Source organism: Stenella coeruleoalba (genome assembly GCF_951394435.1).
Source record: "Stenella coeruleoalba genome assembly, chromosome: 16".
NCBI lineage: Eukaryota > Metazoa > Chordata > Mammalia > Artiodactyla > Delphinidae > Stenella > Stenella coeruleoalba.
The window spans coordinates 5,078,796-5,097,955 of NC_137162.1; the positions used below are offsets into that span (position 1 = coordinate 5,078,796).

Below are 19,160 nucleotides of genomic sequence, written 5' to 3' on the forward strand. Positions count from 1 at the left end.
GCTGGGCCCGTGAGCCATGGCCGCTGAGCCTGCGCATCCGGAGCCTGTGCTCCACAATGGGAGAGGCCACAACAGTGAGAGGCCCGTGTATTGCAAAAAAAAGAAAAGAAAAAAAAAAAGACCTTTTTTGATCCACCTCCTAGAGTAATGGATATAAAAACAAAAATAAACAAATGAGACCTAAGGAAACTTCAATGCTTTTGCACAGCAAAGGAAACCATAAACAAGACAAAAAGACAACCCTCATAATGGGAGGAACTATTTGCAAATGAATCAACAAAGGATTAATCTCCAAAATATATAAACAGCTCATGCAGCTCAGTATTAGAAAAACAAACAACCCAATCCAAAAATGGGCAGAAGAACTAAATAGACATTTCTCCAAAGAAGACATACAGATGGCCAAGAAGCACATGAAAAGCTGCTCAGCATCACTAATTATTAGAGAAATGCAAATCAAAACTACAATGAGGTATCACCTCACACCAGTTAGAATGGGCATCATCAGAAAATCTACAAACAACAAATGCTGGAGAGGGTGTGGAGAAAAGGGAATCCTCTTGCACTGTTGGTGGGAATGTAAATTGATACAGCCACTATGGAGAACAGTATGGAGGTTCCTTAAAAAACTAAAAACAGAACTACCATACAACCCAGCAATCCCACTACTGGGCATATACCCAGAGAAAACCATAATTCAAAAAGACACATGCACCCCAATGTTCATTGCAGCACTATTTACAATAGGCAGGTCACGGAAGCAACCTAAATGCCCATCAACAGACAAATGGATAAAGAAGATGTGGTACATGTATACAATGGAATATTACTCAGCCATAAAGAGGAACGAAATTGGGTCATTTTTAGAGACGTGGATGGATCTAGAGACTGTCATACAGAGTGACGTAAGTCAGAAAGAGAAAAACAAATATCGTATATTAATGCACGTATGTGGAACCTAGAAAAATGGTACAGATGAACTGGTATGCAGGGCAGAAAGTGAGACACAGGTGTAGAGAACAAACGTATGGACACCAAGGGGGGAAAGTGGCGGGGGTGGTGGTGGTGGGATGAATAGGGAGATGGGATTGACATATATACACTAATATGTATAAAATGGATAACTAATAAGAACCTGCTGTATAAAAAAATAAATTAAATAAAATTAAAATTAAAAAAAAAAAAAGAATTCAAGAGAGCCTGAGATTAAGGTGGGGCCTCAGAGCCTGAGCACGACTTTCCAAGCTGGCTCCTACGGGTCACAGCCAAGAGATGAGCAGAACCAGAGGGGAGAGGGTCCAGACCAAAGCAGAGGCACCCAAGGCTCTGGGCCTCCCCTGGTGCTGAGAGGGTGGAGGTGGTGGCTGGACTCCCCCCCTGGAACGTTTGCAGTTGTCGTGTGCACAACGAGCTGTCAACGGATGACAGGGCAGAGCATGCAGAGTGGTCCTCCTAAAGGCTGGAGTCTGTCCCTCTCAAATGCCACTTCTGTCACCTCCACGAAGTCTGGAGAGTGCACCTGGGGGTTGTTTTGGGTGGCTGGGCTGGGCGACCTCGAGGGAGGATGATACGTAGGTAAGCATTCCTCTCTACTCAGGCTGTCTCACTGAGACCTGTCTCGTGACTCTGTAAATGTGTGTCAGGAACGTTCTGATTCCAAGACGGCACTGGTCTCCATACCTTCAGAGATTCAACAAGTGTGTTCTGAGTGGCAACTGAATCACAGAAAGGCGTCAGTGGGTAGTGTGATGCTGCAGCTGGTTTTTGAAGCCCTCCACCTCCCCCCACCCATCTTCTTGCCCCATCTTAGGGCTGTCTCAACATCAATGAAAACTGCCACAAGGTTTTCCTTGTTGCGAGGAGCAGAACCCACAGAACCCGAGAAACAGGAGGCTGGGGGCTCGTGCTTCTCCTCCTTGGACTTGGTTGCTGTTTCATCAGGGACCCTGGGCAAGAGGGTCCAGGCCAGCTGGTCATGAGTTAGGGGCAGTCCTGTTATCTTCCCTGACCCTGGACGGATGCCAGAGTGCAAGGGTGGGGGGGGGGGGAGAAAGGGGAAGAGAAGATACACAAACAGATGCGTCCTAGAGCCTCAGCTCAAAGCCAAATTAAAATCTGTCTAATTAATGACTTTTCACAAAAACAGAGCCCCTGTGGCATTCCATTTATCCCCTTCCCTAGTCCAAAGTTATTCTGAGTCCTTGTAAATCACTAAAGAAGGAAGAATTTAAAATGTTTTTTCACTTTGTGCTTAGGTATGTCTTAAAGTACCCATTACAGGAGAAAAATGTACTCTTTCTTTAAAAAAATAATCTGAAGCAGAAACCAAAATACTATGTAGTCTTAATTAGAAATATGAATACACAGCACGGGCACCTGCAGGGCTCTAAAAAGCCAGACGCTTCAGAACTTCAGGGTGATTTAACGTATAACAGACTACTGCGAAACTAGCATGCATTTATTATGCTTTACCCTAGAAGGAAGACATAATACTAAAAATGTATATAAAGGCTTTAACAGAAAAACACTAGTGAGTTATAGATGAACACACTAATCACATTTTCTAGAAATGTCAATTACTTTGCATTTTGAAGTGGTCCTTTCAAGCCTGAAAACAGGAGGGAAACGTACAAATAGTCAAAGATATTTATTCCTTGTAAGAATCATAAATATTCATACAAATGCAAAAAAGCCCAATGCGATCAATGCTTAAAGCAAAACAAAGCAGAGGGGGCAGCGAGTCAGTTCTCAGAGGCTGTGCTCCCGGCACGGAATGAAGTACACAAACATCCCACCCACTTTTTTGCAACTGCTAATGTCATTGTCAGATGGAGCCCCGACAGGTAATCTGTGAAGGTAATGAATGTATTGCTATAGGCCCACAGAATTATTCGGGGGTGGGGGTCAGTCAGTTCCATATTAATCAAGCCCGTTAAACTCGTTATTCGTACTCTGCATTTTGTCCTTGTGACGGGCAGGTGACCCAGCACGGTCCCTGGAGCATGGATCTCATGTGACCTCCCAGGACAACCCTGGCATCAGTTGGCTTGGGGGCTGCAAAATGCTCACCCCGCCCTGCTGCCAGCTCAGGACACCAGGACAGAGCCGTAGAGGCCTTAAGTTACGGCACCGTCCAAGGAGGGCCACACACACTCTACTCCCAGCACAGCACAGGTCAGCTGTGATTTAGGGCCTGCCCCTCCCTCTCAGTCTTTCTTAGAGACACACACACACACACACACACACACACACACACACACACGGAGGCATACGTACAGATTCACATACATTAATTAAAGCCTTGAGCAACAGTAGGTGACTTCAACTCAGGCTCATTATCCCCTTTGGATTGGTTTTTAACTTAAAGTTAATTTCAAAATCCTCCCTAACCTCTATCTTAGATGCCACAGCTGCACGATGAAGGTGTCGGTGTTAAGGAGAGACTGACCAGCAGTGACAGGGACAGGCCAGATGCCCCAGGCACCCAGCCAGGACCCTGTGTGAGCATATCAACTAACAGGTCATACCTTCTGGAGCTGGTCAGCCCTGCGAGGGCCACTTGCTGAAGTTCCTATACAGAATGACAGGTCCTCACCAAGTAAGTCCTCCCTGCTGGTGCCAGAGGGAAGGGACGTCTTATACTATCAGGGCCTCCTGTGGGATCAGAAACACCAGGGCCAAAGGAACACACCTCTGGGGCTACAGAAATCTCCCAACTGGCTCTAACTGCCCCAGACAGGTGCGCCCTAGGCAGAGAGCTCCTGCTTCTCTAAAACCAGAAGGATCACGCATGGTCTCCCAGGATAAGAGAAAACCAGGTGACATTAAAAAAAAAAGGTCATAAGAAATGACAGGAAATCATGGTCAATGGCATCCAAGAATGCGTTTTTGAGGAACTTTAACAATCCTACTAGCAGGCTGGGCAGCATTTATTTACACAGTTTCTGGCCTCATGATTACTGGGTGACGTGGCTGGTGGTCACAGTATTTCTTCCATCATGTGTCAAAGAGCACATGCCTGTCTCAGAAATGGAGTATGATTCTGAGTTTCCAGCACTGGGAATCCATTTCCAGTTTCTCATATAATTAAAAATACTCATGTTCATCGCAGTGTTATTCATAATAGGCAAAACAACCCAAAGTCTATCAAAGGACGGATGGATAAACAAAATGTGGTACATCAGTACGATGCAATATGACTCTTCCATAAAAAGGAATGAAGTTCTGATACACGCTACCACGTGGATAAGCCTTGCAGACATGACGCTCAGGGAAGTGAGCCAGGCACAAAAGGCCAAGTTTTATATTATTCCACTTAAATGAGGTCCCTGGAACAGGCAAATTCTGAGGCAGAAAGTAAATGCGTGGTTGCCAGGGTCTGGGGGGGAGGGGAGAAGGGGGAATTATTGTTTAATGGGATAGAAGTTCTAGTTCGGGAAGATGAAAAAGATCAGGAGATGGATGGTGGGAATAGTTGCACAACGAACTAAATAAACTTAATGCCATTGAACGATACACCTAAAGAGGGTACATTTTATGTTATGCATATAGATCTTACAGAATTTTTTTTTTTTGGCCGTGCCACGCGGCGTGTGGGATCCTAGTTCCCTGACTAGGGATTGGACCTGGGCCCCTGGCAGTGAAAGTGCGGAGTCCTCACCACTGGACCACCAGGGAAGTCTCCAACCATAATTTTAAAAATACAGATAAATGTCTGAACAGGAGTTCTATTTGGGAAAAATGAGATGGAAAGTTTATATGCAATCAAAAAACATGATCAGCCCCTCTCTGGCACCCTAAGTCAAGCACAGAGCTGTTAAAATAATACAAAGAGTCGGACTTCGGATGCGAAGTCCAAATTCTTCCTCGGAAAGGGAAGAGGCTCGCTGCCCAGGGAGCAATCCTGACCCAATCAAAACAGAATCCAAAGTTACCCGAAGGAACGTGGGGAATCCTTGTCCGTAGTAACCGACAGCAAAATAGTCAGGCTTGGGTCTTATCACCTTGACGATGTTTTCATAAAATTGAGCCTGTTTTTTCTGAAAGGAAGAAAGGAAATGCATTTCAGGTTTGAATGGAGTAGTTGAACATCCATGCATCTGGATTCTTCCAGCTTTGGCAGTTCTAGTGGGTGAGAGGGGGAGAAGGTGGGGGAGTGGTGCTGACGCAGGCATTGAATTTAATCTCACCACGAAGCTTTGACAGTACTCCTCACTCACCCTCCAACATTCAGCAGGGGAATTTGACCAAAAAGCCAAATTCAGCAACCAGTTGTGATGTATAGGTGTTTTCATAACCAAAGAGGCACCAGAGAGATGGTTTTTCTTCTGATTAAATGTCTGATCTTTAGGATTTTTTTAAAAAAGGTATCAGTCAGATAATGGGATACATTTCAAGAGAATTTAAAAGGGCAGAATGCTGTTCCACATTCATGATACACATCACAACATCATAAGTCGATCTGCTGAATACAAAAATGATACAGCAGAGAAAGCAGTAGTTAGAAACCGATAGCTTCTGTGGCAGGAGAAAGGTCTGGGCTAGCCTCCATCCGTCCCCCTCTTGTGGACAGGCTCACAGTTTTAAACGAGTGGAGACTCCTGGAGACCTTTGGGCCATCAAGACCAACGTACACCTAGACTCAGCAGTTGTTCACATATAAATCGTTCAGAGGCGTCTTAGAGTTTGGTTACAAAAGCTCACTGGGGAATAAAAAGTGGATACTCGTGGGCCAGAAAAAGCTCACTGGGGAATAAAAAGTGAATACTCGTGGGCCAGAATCAACCAGCAAATAAATCAAGTGTCCTCCTGGACAAAATGAAGGAGAATCCCAACGTTCAAAGGAAAAGAAAAATTCCAGAAGAACAAGCTGAGATTGCCTGTTCATTTAAAGAGAAAGAAAGACCTACCAGCAATTCGCTAAGTTGTTCATAATCGAATATCTCGTTTTCATACTGTTCAGCCAGTTCCTTGCCCAGGGCGATGGCCTCTTCCCACATCTGTGAGGGAAAAGAAAGCAACAAGGGAAAGAGAAACTCAAACCTGAATCCTGTGGTCAAAGAGTAATATGCCGCAACACAACTGTTCATGATGAAACAAGCTGGAAATACACTCGCTTAATCTGAAAGCACTGGAAAAATACAGATATTTTCTAGAGGCTCATGGCCTTTGGCTCGGGCATCAGTTGACCGAACTGGTCAGCTACTGGCTCATCAATCATGCTGGCCACTGCCCCTGGTCGGAGCAGTCGGCCGGCCAGTCCTGCCTCGCCTGCTGCAGGCCGCTGACATCCATCTGTCGGAGCAGCCGTGGAGCTCAGAAAGGAAACCACAGGGCGAGGTTGAGAGGAGCGTTTGCGTAGAAACCACAGGCCTGATTTTGCTACTTTCCCAAATCATCCCATTTAATAAGCTCTATGTGTCAGTGGTCAGAAAGACAAGGATCTATTTCAAATCTAAATGAAGGCTTGCAAGGAGTTCGTGTTATGTTTGCAGATACCGTCAGGATGTAAAATCTGCCATCGTTTCGAAAGGGAGAATTTTTTACGGTAATGGTTTAAAAGTGGGTTTCCCAATCAGGTAACGTTTATTAAAATGCTGATAAACTTTTGACACATTGGATTAATTTACTGATACATGTGGTAGGCCTGAATTTCCCTTGTTTTCCTTGGGAAAAATAAATTACAGTGGTTTACTTGAAAAGAACATGGAAAATATGGAGGAACTATCTCCTCCAGAAAGCTTTCCTGGGTGCCACCCACCCTCCTCCTCTGTGCTCCTACAAGACCCAGGATTCCCCTACTAAAAAAACTTTGGGTAATGTACTGAAAGTGGAATGCTCCTTTGTCATTCCTCCTCAGGGACTATAAGCCCCTTGAGGGCAGGCCCTGAGCATTAACAAAACCTCTGGACCGTATGGAGCCCAGGACCTGCTCAACAATGTTTCTCAAACAGAAATGAAGGTTATTCACTTAGAATCAGGAAAGTGTCACACCACCCCACATACTGGGTCCCCAGACATGAATCGCTCACTTCTCCACTGGAACCGTCCCCACAAAGTGGTAGCACTGTTAGGGCAGTGACTGCAAGCTTATTCTACCTCCAGCGAGATGCCACCTGCATTGTCTTGTTAAAGTCCTTCGCCTTGTCAGGTGGGTATCTTTATTACACCTGGTTGGCAGATAAGGAAGTTGGGGATCAGACAGGTAAGTTACCTGCCCAAGGGCACACAGTGCGGTGTACTCGCCCCAGCTTGGTCTTTTTCTGGAGTTCTTGCTCTCGATGACTTAGCTGGAGGTGCTATAACAAAATCCCATACAACAGGTATTTCCTTCTCACAGTTCTGGAGGCTGGGAAGTCCAAGATCAAGGTGTAGGCAGATTCAGTTCTTGGTAAGCGTTCACCTCCTGACTCATAGACAGGCACCTTCTTACTGTGTGCTCACATGGCCTTAGGAGAGATCTTTCTCTTCCTCTTCTTATAAGGGCACTAATCCCATCATGGGGGCCCCCCACCCTAATCATGACCCAATATAAACATAATTACCTTCTCAAAACCTCACTTCCAAATATCATCACATTGTGGTTAGGGTTTTAACATATGAATTTTGGAGGGATGCAAACATTGAGCCCATAACAATGACCATGTGCCAGCACTTCCAGCTGCCCCGCACCCCCTCCTCCTGGAATGGGTTTTAAAGGATGATAAGCTAGTCCCTAACTCCAGGCTCTCACTGAGAACACAGGGAGCCGGGTCCCATAACTGGCATACCCTTGGCACTGAACCCTCACCTGCCTGCCAGTCTTTGCCTTTTCTTAGTAGAACCACACTATCAAGGACCTTACTTATTACTGAATCACCCAATAGACTTAAAATGCTCTTTACATAGCTGCTACTTAAATAAACCATCTGCTATTTTTGATGAGAAAAAGCTATTCTGAAATTGCATTTTAATACTTTGAAAGTATTAAAAATAAGCCCAGAGTAGAAAAAGATTTCAGAGTTAGGACCAGCAGCCAGGGAAGAGAGAAAGTGGCTGAGATGCTCTTCCTAGAACCACACACTTCGCTTCCCAAGAAACCCCACCTGTCTCCTTCATCCTGCTGAAGCTTTGCATCCTTTGAATATCTTCATCTGTTGCTCCAGCTAGCGCATGCCCTTTGCCAGAGCCGAAGCTCATATTTCTAGGAAGAGGGAGCTTCTCCACTTGGAATGTTTCTTTTAAGCTCCAGTGACCAATTCCTCCCTTAGTACATTTCCATTTCAAAGAAATCATTACCTTTAGTTGTAGTTCTCATTCACTCGATTGATTTTTCTTTAGTTTTCTGCAAGCTAATACACCACTCTCTTTGCTGCCCAGAATCTTAGGGCTTCTAATTCACTGCTTAATCTATTTTTATCCTAAATGACAGACGAGATGCTTTAAACTATCAAAAGTAATTGTTTTTAAAAGAAATATGTCTTGAATAAATATTTTATCCAACTCACCCAGAGGTTACACAGTTGTGTTCTTTATCAGATTTTCTATAAACATACATTCCCCTCTCCACCCCCCACACCCCGGAATGTTTTAAAGGATTCTGCATTAAGGAGATTTTCATCTACTTTTAATTGGCTAGGGCTCTACAGAGTGTGGGTTGCTCATATTTCCCGTGTGAATACCTTGGAAAATATTTCCGTGCCAGAGAGAAAACAGATTCAATATGATCGAGATTTAGATGATCTCGGTGGAAGAATCGCTTTAGCCTGTGTGATTGAATGCCCTACCCTGGCTCCATTCTTAGACAAGCAGTAGGCAGCCCCAAATGAAAAAGCACCCTAGCAACGCTCCGCTTTACTTTCTGATTTGAAATCCTTAGTCCATCTTACAGCATCCTTGGCCTTGTTCGTTTACTTCCAACACAGAGCACACTCTTCCCACCTCCTCTTTTTATCAGATGATCTCAGCTACATTCTCTTGAGATGATCACCTTTTCTTTCTGAACCTTTCGCTTCCAGGAAGTCCCATTTCTGCAAGTGTCATGAACAGAAAACTTTCTTTTTCTGATGAAATTCCTTCGTTAGTTCCAAGACTGAAGTGGCTGCAGAGCACGTATCAGCGATTGCTTTCCTACGGAGAACTGTGAGGTTGACGAGTGACCAGTTGGGTAGAATGACAACGTTGATCTAACAGGATTAGGGAGGCAGCGGATGAAAACCAAGATGGCAGCCTGGACAAACGCCCTTTACAAATAATTCAGGCCAGTGATGACTCACCGGGATGTTGGTGTGCAACCGCGGTTTAACCCGCTAACTAGCTAAGTCCCTCACCAGTGAAGATGTTTTATGGGATGCTCTTATTGCAGTCATTCTAAAATTCATCTGGCTTTCCAGGCAGCTGTTGGGAAAAGAGTCATATTCAATCACCCTCTAAATTTCCAGTGCCCTGCACAGGAAATGGATGAAGAGCCAATGCTGTGGAAGATTCCAGAGCACTGTTTCAGGGCCCTCAGCACTGGAGGGGACCCATGTGGCCCAGAACTAGCCTTATGCCCTGGCCAGTGAGTGCTTCACTGCAGGAATGACGTGAGTGAGAATCTCTTTCCAGTCCCTTGATGATGATGGGCTGGATTCCCCAGGAAAGATGTGTGTCATAAGTCTGGATGGCGACTCCAAGGGGTGTGGTCCAGCCGAGAGGAGACCCAGCCAGTCCCGGCGCTGCTGCAACCTCTTCTTACAGAATGGAGACTCCTTATGGGCACCTCCACTCTCTCTAGGCCTCCCCATCTCTCCCTGAGCCAAGCTGCATCCTGGGTCCTCCTGCAGTTCTCAGCTGATCTCCACTAATCTGAGCAAAGGCTGGACACTTTCTGAAGACATTTCTGAGAGTGAGTCAGGCCCCACTCTTCCAGCCCCTGCAATGGAGCATTTGCTCTGTGCTCTGCATCAAAGCTGCCCAACCGTGTAGTAACGACGCCACCCTCTCTCTGAGCGCACACATGACAGAGCCAGAGCCTGAGAAAGGGGGTCAGATGGGCTGGCTGCCCTCTGGTAGGGCAGGAAACCCAGTGGGATCTGGGACTTGGGCTGGACTTAGGAAGCCTTGCTGGAAAGGTTCTTACACCGACTCGAAGACAAATCCTGCCTTGTGGTGCAGTCAGGTACTCAAGAATTACTGACCATTGAAATCATGTTCCTTTTTCCCCCACAGCAATTCTTTATTAGTCCAAATGGAAAATGGTTTGCTCAGTTTTAATGCCCCGGGGAAAAATGGAGAAGGCATAACTTTTTTTTTTTCCTCCTAAAAAAAAGGATTTTTTTCCTTTTTCTTTAAGCCAGGACATCTGTAGTTCTGCAAGCCCTTAGAAAGCCTAAACCAGACAGCAAAAGATACCGCTGCCTTTTCCTTGGTGGTTTGATTGGAAGGAGAAGGGACACATCCTGTCACTCATCCCCTCATTCTGTAGATAATTACTGGACACCTGTGATGGGGGTGGGTTCAGGGAGAACAGAGAAGGAACAGAAGTGTACACATAGCTCTTGAAGGAGGGCTGGAGAAAGAAGAGAAACAGGCAGTAGCTGGCGAGGGGAGTCAGAACGAGAGAGAATTTTTTTAAAGATGGGAGAAATCATGGCATGGTTGTAGGCGAGTGTGTATTAGCCAGTGGAGAGGAAAACAGTGCTGCTTGTCAGGGAGAGGGCGGACGGGCCAGAGTGATGTCCTGGATGGGGTGGGGGATCCCGGGCTGAGTGGGGGAAGAGAGGCCTTGGACATGATCACGGAGGGCTGTCCCCGGGGCAGGAGGGTGTGACGGGGTCAAAGCTGCCCCACACAGCCTGGCTATCACTAGCTGGAAAATCAATTACTTTGAAAAAGAATTCACACGTGAGGGAATGGAGCCTAATCACTCCGGAGCTGCTCGAACTGCCTGGAAGGAAGTAACACCTCCCTGGACGGATCAGAAGTCACTTCCCTGCCAGCTTTGCAGCCACGTGAGGCTTGTTCTGCTCCCGGTGTCTGAGCCAGCCTGGTACCCGGCCCCTCTGGGCGTTCACACATCTGACATTGACCCCATTTGAGAGACACTGTGTGATCAGCTGACGTCAAGTCTCTGGAGCTGTCACCCGCCTCTCCTCATCCCCGCTGCCACCACCTTTCCCTGGGCCACCACAGGTCAGGCCTGGACCACTGCTCCAGCCCCCTCCACCCCCAGGGCTTCTGTCACCTTGGAGCCAAAATCACTCCCTGAAAAGAGGAAAATAAAGGCACCCTTGCCTATGTTCATAGAATCTCACTGGCTCTTGTGCCTCATGGGGTAAGTCAAATCTTCCGGAGACACACAAGGCCATGGACAGACTGGCTCCCAAGTTCTCTGCATCTGTGTCTCCCAGGACCCCTTCCTCACCGCCCCCCGCCCCCCCGAGAGACAGGCTTCTCGGCTTCTCCAGAAAAGCGAGATGTCTTCCGGAGCCCTGGTCTTGACCAGTGTGATTCCCAGTCTTTGGAATCCCTGCCCTCCCAGCCATCATCTGGCAAGCTTTGTCTCATTCTTCAAGACCCAGTTTATATGTCACCTTCTCAGGGACAAGGAAGTCTCCCCTTTCTCCTCAGAAGAGGGAATCATTCCCATACCTGTTAGGTAGGTTGACTCAGCGCCTACCAGTGCAACAGACCAGAGGAGGGTTTTGGTACTTACCTGCTCATGCCTCGAGGTGGGCCTTTGCCCTCCCGCCCCCCCTGCACCCCGTAATTCATGGATGCAGGTGGCACCTGGCACCCAGGAGGCTGGGTGGTGGAAACACGTGTGAGGGGTCCTGCAGGGCGGGGCGTGGGGCAGCAGGGCTGTTACCGACTCTAAACCTTGATTTTCTCATGCTCTGATCATAAATCGCTCTTTTTCGGGGGCGAATCATAATTAACACATGATCTCTGAGCACTGCAGCCAAATTCTTGCTAATTGAACAGATTCTGGCAAATGTCAGGATTTTTGAAAATTCTGGAAATGCTGAGAACAGACCAAGAAGAGGGTGATATGATGCTCGCACCTGTAATTCCTCTCAATGACAGCTGTGTTTTTAAAAGGAAACTCAGAGGATGAGAAAATGTCACCCCCAATACTTAGAAAAGAAATCCAACCATTTCATCAGAAGTGGAAACCTGCTTCCAAACCCCTATTTTTAGTTCGTGAGATGATGCAAGATGCCTCCTCTTTTGACTTGGGCACAAGGCAAAGTGCAATCTTCGTCAAGGCGAGGTTATTTTAAGGGAAAAGAAGACAGAGCTCCAGCTGAAAAGCATCCCAGAGCTTCATACATCACATGGGCTGTCGGCTACGTGCCCCCTTTGCTGACGCTACCAGGCTGCTTCCTGGCTTTCGAGGAGGTTAATGCTCATTAATACTGGCTCCCTCCCTCTGACTGCATTTTCCTGAGAGCAGGGCTTCCACTTTAGACACACCCTCCATAGGGAAGCCTGGTAACTTTCAGTGCAGGGCTTGAACTAAGGGCTCCACTGAAAATTACTAGGCCTCAACCAAACACAATAAGACAATTCAGAGCATCTTCAGGACAGAAAGCTCGACTGCCACGATAAAACCCGACAGTGGGCTTCCGGAGATGCAAAAACAGGTGGTAAAAAGAGAAAGGAAAAGGAGCAAGGAGTACTTATTAGCCCAGGAAGGAAGAAGTGCAGAAGAATGAAAAGGGAAACAGATGGAAATGATGTTTTTTGGAGAGAAAGAAACAGATGAAAAGACCAAAAGCTGGGCTGAAAGACATTCAGAACCCTTTTAAACGGTGGAAAAGCAAAAGGAAAAGAATGATTTTTGTGAAGAAGCAATACAGGAAGATAACAGAGCATAATTCAAAAACTGGAGTGTCCAATACGAAGGAGAAGAAAATCCATTCAGCATTGCTGCTTTCAGAGTACAAAGGCAGACAGACTTTTAATACAGTCTGACCCCAGTTTCTGGCGGGCGCCCTGGGGTGTCCCCGCAGGTGCTGGCGTCCAAGGGATGGGGTGGGAACCCGCTCCTTTAAGGGCCTGCGCTCACGGTTTCCAGGACACAAATCTGCCTTGGGTTCTGTTGGGAGTCCAGGCAGGAAAAGCCGGCCCGGGTCTTGGGAGAATCTGTCTTTGTTCCATCCACAACTTCTATAATGAAGGCAGCACGTAAGCCAAGTCAAGCCTGCGGAAAAGGCACCCAAGAGCGGCACCTCTGGAATGAGGACAGGGGTCTGCCCCTGGGGCTGCCGGGCAGGAGTGGGGGGCAGGGGGATGCCCTTCAGACGTTTCTGGGGCTCAGAGTCTGCGTCAGGAGGCCAGACCACACACGTGAGACAAATAAGCCCCATGTGGGCTTCCCTGGTGGCGCAGTGGTTGAGAGTCCGCCTGCCGATGCAGGGGACACGGGTTTGTGCCCCGGTCCGGGAAGATCCCACATACCGCGGAGCGGCTGGGCCCGTGAGCCATGGCCGCTGAGCCTGCGCGTCCGGAGCCTGTGCTCCGCAACGGGAGAGACCACAACAGTGAGAGGTCCGCGTACCGCAAAAAAAAAAAAAAAAAAAAAGCCCCATGTTAGGAACTCTGTGGAATGTCTGAGTGATGGTGGCCTTTTCCAGCGTTTGCTCAAGCATTGGCCAGAATGTGCTTAATTCAATAAAAATGACACTGTTAACAGTGGGGGAGGCTGCGCATGTCGGGGATGGCGCAGGGGTACATGGGAACTCTCCATATCTGCTGTTCAATTTTGCTGTGAACCTAAAAACTGCTATTAAAAAACAGTCTACTTAAAAAAAGTGACTGAATACCCAGTCTGGGTGCAGCACAGGGCTCCCGAAGAGGGACAAACAGAAGTGTCAGACACAGCCTGCCCTGTCCCCAAGGAGCTCCAGTCAAAGCAGGACCTGGTGACCCAGGGGTGGACCCTGGCCCAGTTGCACTGCCATTACTGGGAGCTGCTTAGAAATGCAGAGCCTCAGGCCCCTCCCAAGACCTAGTGAATCAGAATCTGCATTTTTTTTTCTTTGGACGAACCATGCAGCGTGTGGGATCTTAGCTCCCCGACCAGGGATCAAACCTGCGCCCCTGTAGTGGAAGCGCAGAGTATTAACCACTGGACCGCCAAGGAAGTTCGCAGAATCTGCATTTTAACAAGATCCCCAGGGGACTCAGGGGACCATTAAAGTGTGAGATACTCAAAGGAGGGGATACAGGATACATAGAAATAGCTCCTGGCCAGGGAAGGGAGAGCCCAGAGACAAGACTCTCTCTGCATGGGGGGCAGGAAAGGCTCCAAGGTGGAGACAGCAAGAAAACATGCGTAGGAGGTGGGAAGGAGTCACCACAAGAGACAGCAGGTGAGAAGGGGCCGTTCCCATCTGGGGGAGACCACAGAAGGTCCCGGGGCTGGGAATCAAAAAGCATGTTCAGAAAGAGGCAAGATGCTGTGGGTGACGAGAGGGTAGATACATGGGCAGAGCCCTGCTGTAAGGGGCCTCACCTGCCAGGTAGAAGCCTGGATCTGCCTGTAGAGGAGGTTGGGGGACCTTGAGGTTTGGGCATCCTTGGAGCGATTCAAGCTATGATGTCATGGCCACTTTGTTAGAGCCCAGAATGGTGGCCCGGGGAGCAGAATGGCAGGGGTGGATGTGGGCGATGCATCTTGGACTGGGAGTCCAGGGAGGCTGAGAGCTCATGAGGAAAACACGCCGGATGAGCTGACTTCTGCTCAGAGACCCACATTGTTCAGCAGTGTCCCAGGTAGAACCTGGCCAAGAAGGTGCAGACCTTAGAGCTAGTCGGTCGGTGACACTCATCCTGAAGGCACTTGGACACACAAATCACAGTGAGAAAACGTGACTCATCCTTAAGAGTTTGGGAAACTAATAATAAGATTATAATAGACTTTGGTCAAAGCACAGAAGAAAACAACTGAGAGGCATAATTCTAAATTTTGAAAATAAAATACATAAGTACCAGAAAACTCCATCTTGCTCCAACAAAGCTATGTTGCTTCTTCCTGATTTCTTATGGTTTATCTTCATAACTGCCTCTGTTTCTACTCTTTCCTTCCCTGCCTACCATGCCTTGTCTGTATTTCATTCAGAGGACCTTCTGTTCATAAAAGAGCCCCTCACATGCCCATCCCTCCAAATCCCCTAATGCTAAGAACAACCATACGCTGGACACTTATTTCAAATTACAGAAATGACACTGGGTCACAAGAAAAAAAATCCAATTTTGGTGCTTGTGATCATGCTTCCCCTTGTCATTCTGACATACATTCTATTATCTCCTGGCTTTGGTTCCCATTTCCTAATTCTCTTAGATTTATTTCAGTTTTTCAAAATATTCATTTAGTGTAAGGAATGTATCCCAACGAGCACGTAAGCAATGCCGCTGCCTGTGATGACTCCAAAGGACATGCAGTAAAGCTTCGATCTACCAGCAGCCTGTGGATGGATGTGCTAGCAGACACCGTTCTCAACAAAAGCAAAGTCTTTGGCTCAGAGCAGCAGTGTCCAGTGGAGCCATCAGCCAAGATACATGTACAATTTTTCTAGTAGCCACATTTTAAAAAGTGGAATTAGGGACCTGGTGGCACGGTGGTTAAGAATCCGCCTGCCAATGCAGGGGACTTGGGTTCGATCCCTGGTCTGGGAGGATCCCACATACCGCGGAGCAACTAATAAGCCCGCGTGCCACAACTACTGAAGCCCACACACCTAGAGCCCGTGCTCCGCAACAAGAGAAGCCACCGCAATGAGAAGCCCGCGCACCGCAATGAAGAGTAGCCCCCGCTCGCAGCAACTAGAGAAAGCCCGCGCACAGCAACGAAGACCCAACGCAGCCAAAAATAAATAAATTTATTAAAAAAAAAGGAAAAAGCTTTAAAAATGAGCAAACTCTTAAAAAAATGGAATTAATTTTAGTAATATTTAATATACCTGAAGTATTCTTTCAAATGGAATCAATAACACAAAATTAATGAGATGTTTGACAGGCTGCCATAACAAAGTTCCAAAGATTGGACGTCTGAAACAAATTTATTTCCTTACAGTTCTGGCGGTGAGAAGCCAAGGCCAAGTTGTCAGAAGGATGCTTTCCTCTGAGGCCTCTCTCCTTGGCTTGTGAGACAAATCCCCACCCTGTGTCCTCACCTAGTCCTTGCTCAGTGTGTGTCTTTGTCCTAATCTCCTCTTCTTATATGGAGTTCAGTCATATTGGATCAGGCCCTACCTCCAGATAGTCACCTTCCGAGGTACTCGGATTAGGGCATCAACATGAATTTCTGGTGGACACAGTTCAGCTCATAACAAGTCTCTTGTTCAGGCTGAGCCTTAGAAATCCAGTGCTGCTGTGCACTGACGGTGCGTCTCAGTCTGGACTGGCCACCCATCATAGGAGGGCTGGCTCCCTGGGTACCTCTACCCAGAGGACCCCACAGTGAGCAGCCTTCCTTCAAATTCCCATGGGCTGAATCACTTGCCAACTATCACCCATTTCAAGATATTTTTTCCCCCAAGAATCGACAGATGAGTATGGATAAAGGAGATGTGGTATATAAACAATGCAATAGCACGCAGCCAAAAAAAGAATGAAATAATGCCATTTGCAGCAACATGGATGGACCTAGAGATTATCATACTAAGTAAAGTCAGCCAGACAGGGAAAGACAGATATCATATGATATCACTTGTATGTGCAATCTATGAAAATGATACAAATAAACTTATTGACAAAACAGAAATAGACTCACAGACATAGAAAACAAATTTATGGTTACCAAAGGGGAAGGGGGGGGAATAAATTAGGAGTTTGGGATTAACGTGTACACACTACTATATATAAAATAGATAACCAACAAGGACCCACTGTATAGTACAGGGAACTCTACTCAGTATCTTATAATAACCTGTAATGGAAGAGAATCTGAAAAAGAATATACATATGTACATACACACACACACACACACACACACACACACACACACATATATAAAACTGAATCACTTTGCTGTACACCTGTAACTAATACAACACTGTAAATCAACTATATTTCAATTAAAAAAACCCAAAAAACAAAACTTCAGTCTGGGCACAGAGCACAGAAATGTGTGCATCTAGTCCTTCCCAAGGTCAAGTTCTGAATCTGCAGCAACGACCTCAGCCATTGTCTTATTCCAGAGAAGGCACGAAGGATGCTCTTTCCCAGAACACCGCATATACCCAACACCTGGCAGGTATAATAAGACCAGGTCTCGGTCTTGTTTCCTTAATGAATGTGATTCTAAATCTGGCATGAAGAAGCAAACTTTCCTTCTGCTGTGACCTCCTGCCACCCTGACTCCCCACCTGCTGAGACTTCGGGCGTCCTGGCCACAGGGAGCTGGAACCAGTTCTCAGGTGCAGCTGCCCCTGCACTGCCCAGCCCAGTCACGTCGTTCCCAACCCCTCCCTAACCCGAGGAAGAAATTCAACTACGGAGGAGCTGCCCAGCACCAGGTTCTAGAGACAGCGCTATTCTCACATGTCCAGCTGTGGGAAGCTGTGTAATTGGGGGGTTAGAGGGAATAGTACCTTTTTAGGACACACATATACTTAGGCAATTTCCACGTGCCTTGAGAGCCCTAGGTTAGAACCCCGCCTCGCTTGTCCGATTCAACGTCCTGGTAGTTTACCTGGTTTACCTGGTAGATGCAGGCGCTACGTACATTGCCTTCCCTTCCGGGCACGTCCCCATCCACTGAAGCTCGTTGTGGCCGCGTGATCTGCTTTAGTCAATGACACGAGCACAAACGCACGTGTCATTTCTGGGCCGAGTGTGTAGGGGCCAGGCAGTGACTCGCTGTCCCTCTGAGGCTGCATTCCTTTGTGTTGGGACCTGCGCTCATCTGGGTCCCCAGCAGTGAGGAGGGACCGGCAGCAGGAGTGAGAAATCAACCTGGGTTGTGTAGCACCACTGAGACGGTGAGAGGTTGGAACCCCAGCAGATTCCAGCCCATCCAAGCTAATAAGATACTTACTTCCTTCTGTTAATTTTTCCCCAGGAAATTTAATGCTCGTTGATGTTAAAACGACTTTTTTTTTTTTTTTTTGCTTCGCGGCTCATCATCCAGGTACTTGAAATTTTGTTTGATGAAATTTTCTCCCTCGCCCTCATGTTAGCCTCAGAAAGATGCGTGAACTTCCGTTTCTTTTTAACGTCCTCGTGGAGAAGTTATGGGCCTTCAAAAACGGCTTTTCAGTCTCTTTTGCCAGTACGCCTCTAACGGCTGCTGTGGAGACGATTCTCCTCAGTTTTGATTAACAAGTTCAATCAAGTTGAACATTCCTGACTCCAGGTGAGCTAAGTGCTCACTTTACTAGAGCCATCCTTCTGTCTCCTCCAAAACACAGAAACACGTGAGAACATTCCTTCAGCCCCTTTCTCTTTCTGCCTGTAGTGCTTTATCACTTGAATTAGCTTTTTTTCGAAACCAGGATTTCTCAGCCTGGCCACTACTGACATTCTGGGCTGGATAGTTCTGTGTGGTGAGGGCTGTCCGCCGTGTAGGATGTTGAGTGGCATCCCTGACCTTGACCCACTTGACGCCAGTCACATCCACACCCCCAGGCATGATGACCTGAAAGGGTCCTGGTTGAGAACCACCGTGCTAAACCGAACACGTTCATTGTTTTCCCTCCGTATGAGGCTACTCTGGCTAAAAACCAAACCAAACCCACTTGGTTCCTCAATTTATTATTTATTGAAGGCCAGCTGTCCTGCTGTCCATGAGCACCTCTCATCTGTCCGAAATCACCCTTAAACGCTGAGTATTCACTCCTTTGTTCCTGCATTCTTTCACTGATTTCTTTGTTCATCTAACAAACGCCCCTGTGTTACGTGCCCGGCTCTGAGAGTTACATGTCTTGTGAGGGATTGCACGTGTGTGGCCTCTATCTTCACAGAGCTCATGGCCTATGGGAGACTCGCTAAAGAAACACACGTGCAAATCTACTGCTGCAAATTGTGGTTAAGTGCTATACGGGAAAAAAAGAGGCCACTGTGGGCATCGGAGCAGAGGTGACATTAAGCTGGATGAGGACAAATGAGCCAAGGTTAGGAGTAGCAGAGGCCTGCCAGGAAGAGGCAGGAAGGGCTGGGGTGCATGAGGACCCAGAAGGGGTGGTGTGGCCAG

The 19,160-nt window shown here is 47.2% G+C and overlaps 1 protein-coding gene across 2 annotated transcripts in view; it reads right to left on the reverse strand.

Annotated features, from left to right (window-relative positions):
• Positions 1-19,160, reverse strand: part of DOCK1 (dedicator of cytokinesis 1) — a 527,155-nt gene that overhangs the window by 44,444 nt on the left and 463,551 nt on the right. For both annotated transcript variants that reach the window (XM_079899863.1, XM_079899862.1), the window contains exons 39-40: positions 5,910-5,999; positions 4,935-5,039 (exon numbers count right to left, since the gene is read on the reverse strand). In XM_079899863.1, coding sequence (XP_079755989.1) covers positions 4,935-5,039; positions 5,910-5,999 — 195 coding nt within the window. The remainder of the gene's footprint in view (positions 1-4,934; positions 5,040-5,909; positions 6,000-19,160) is intronic.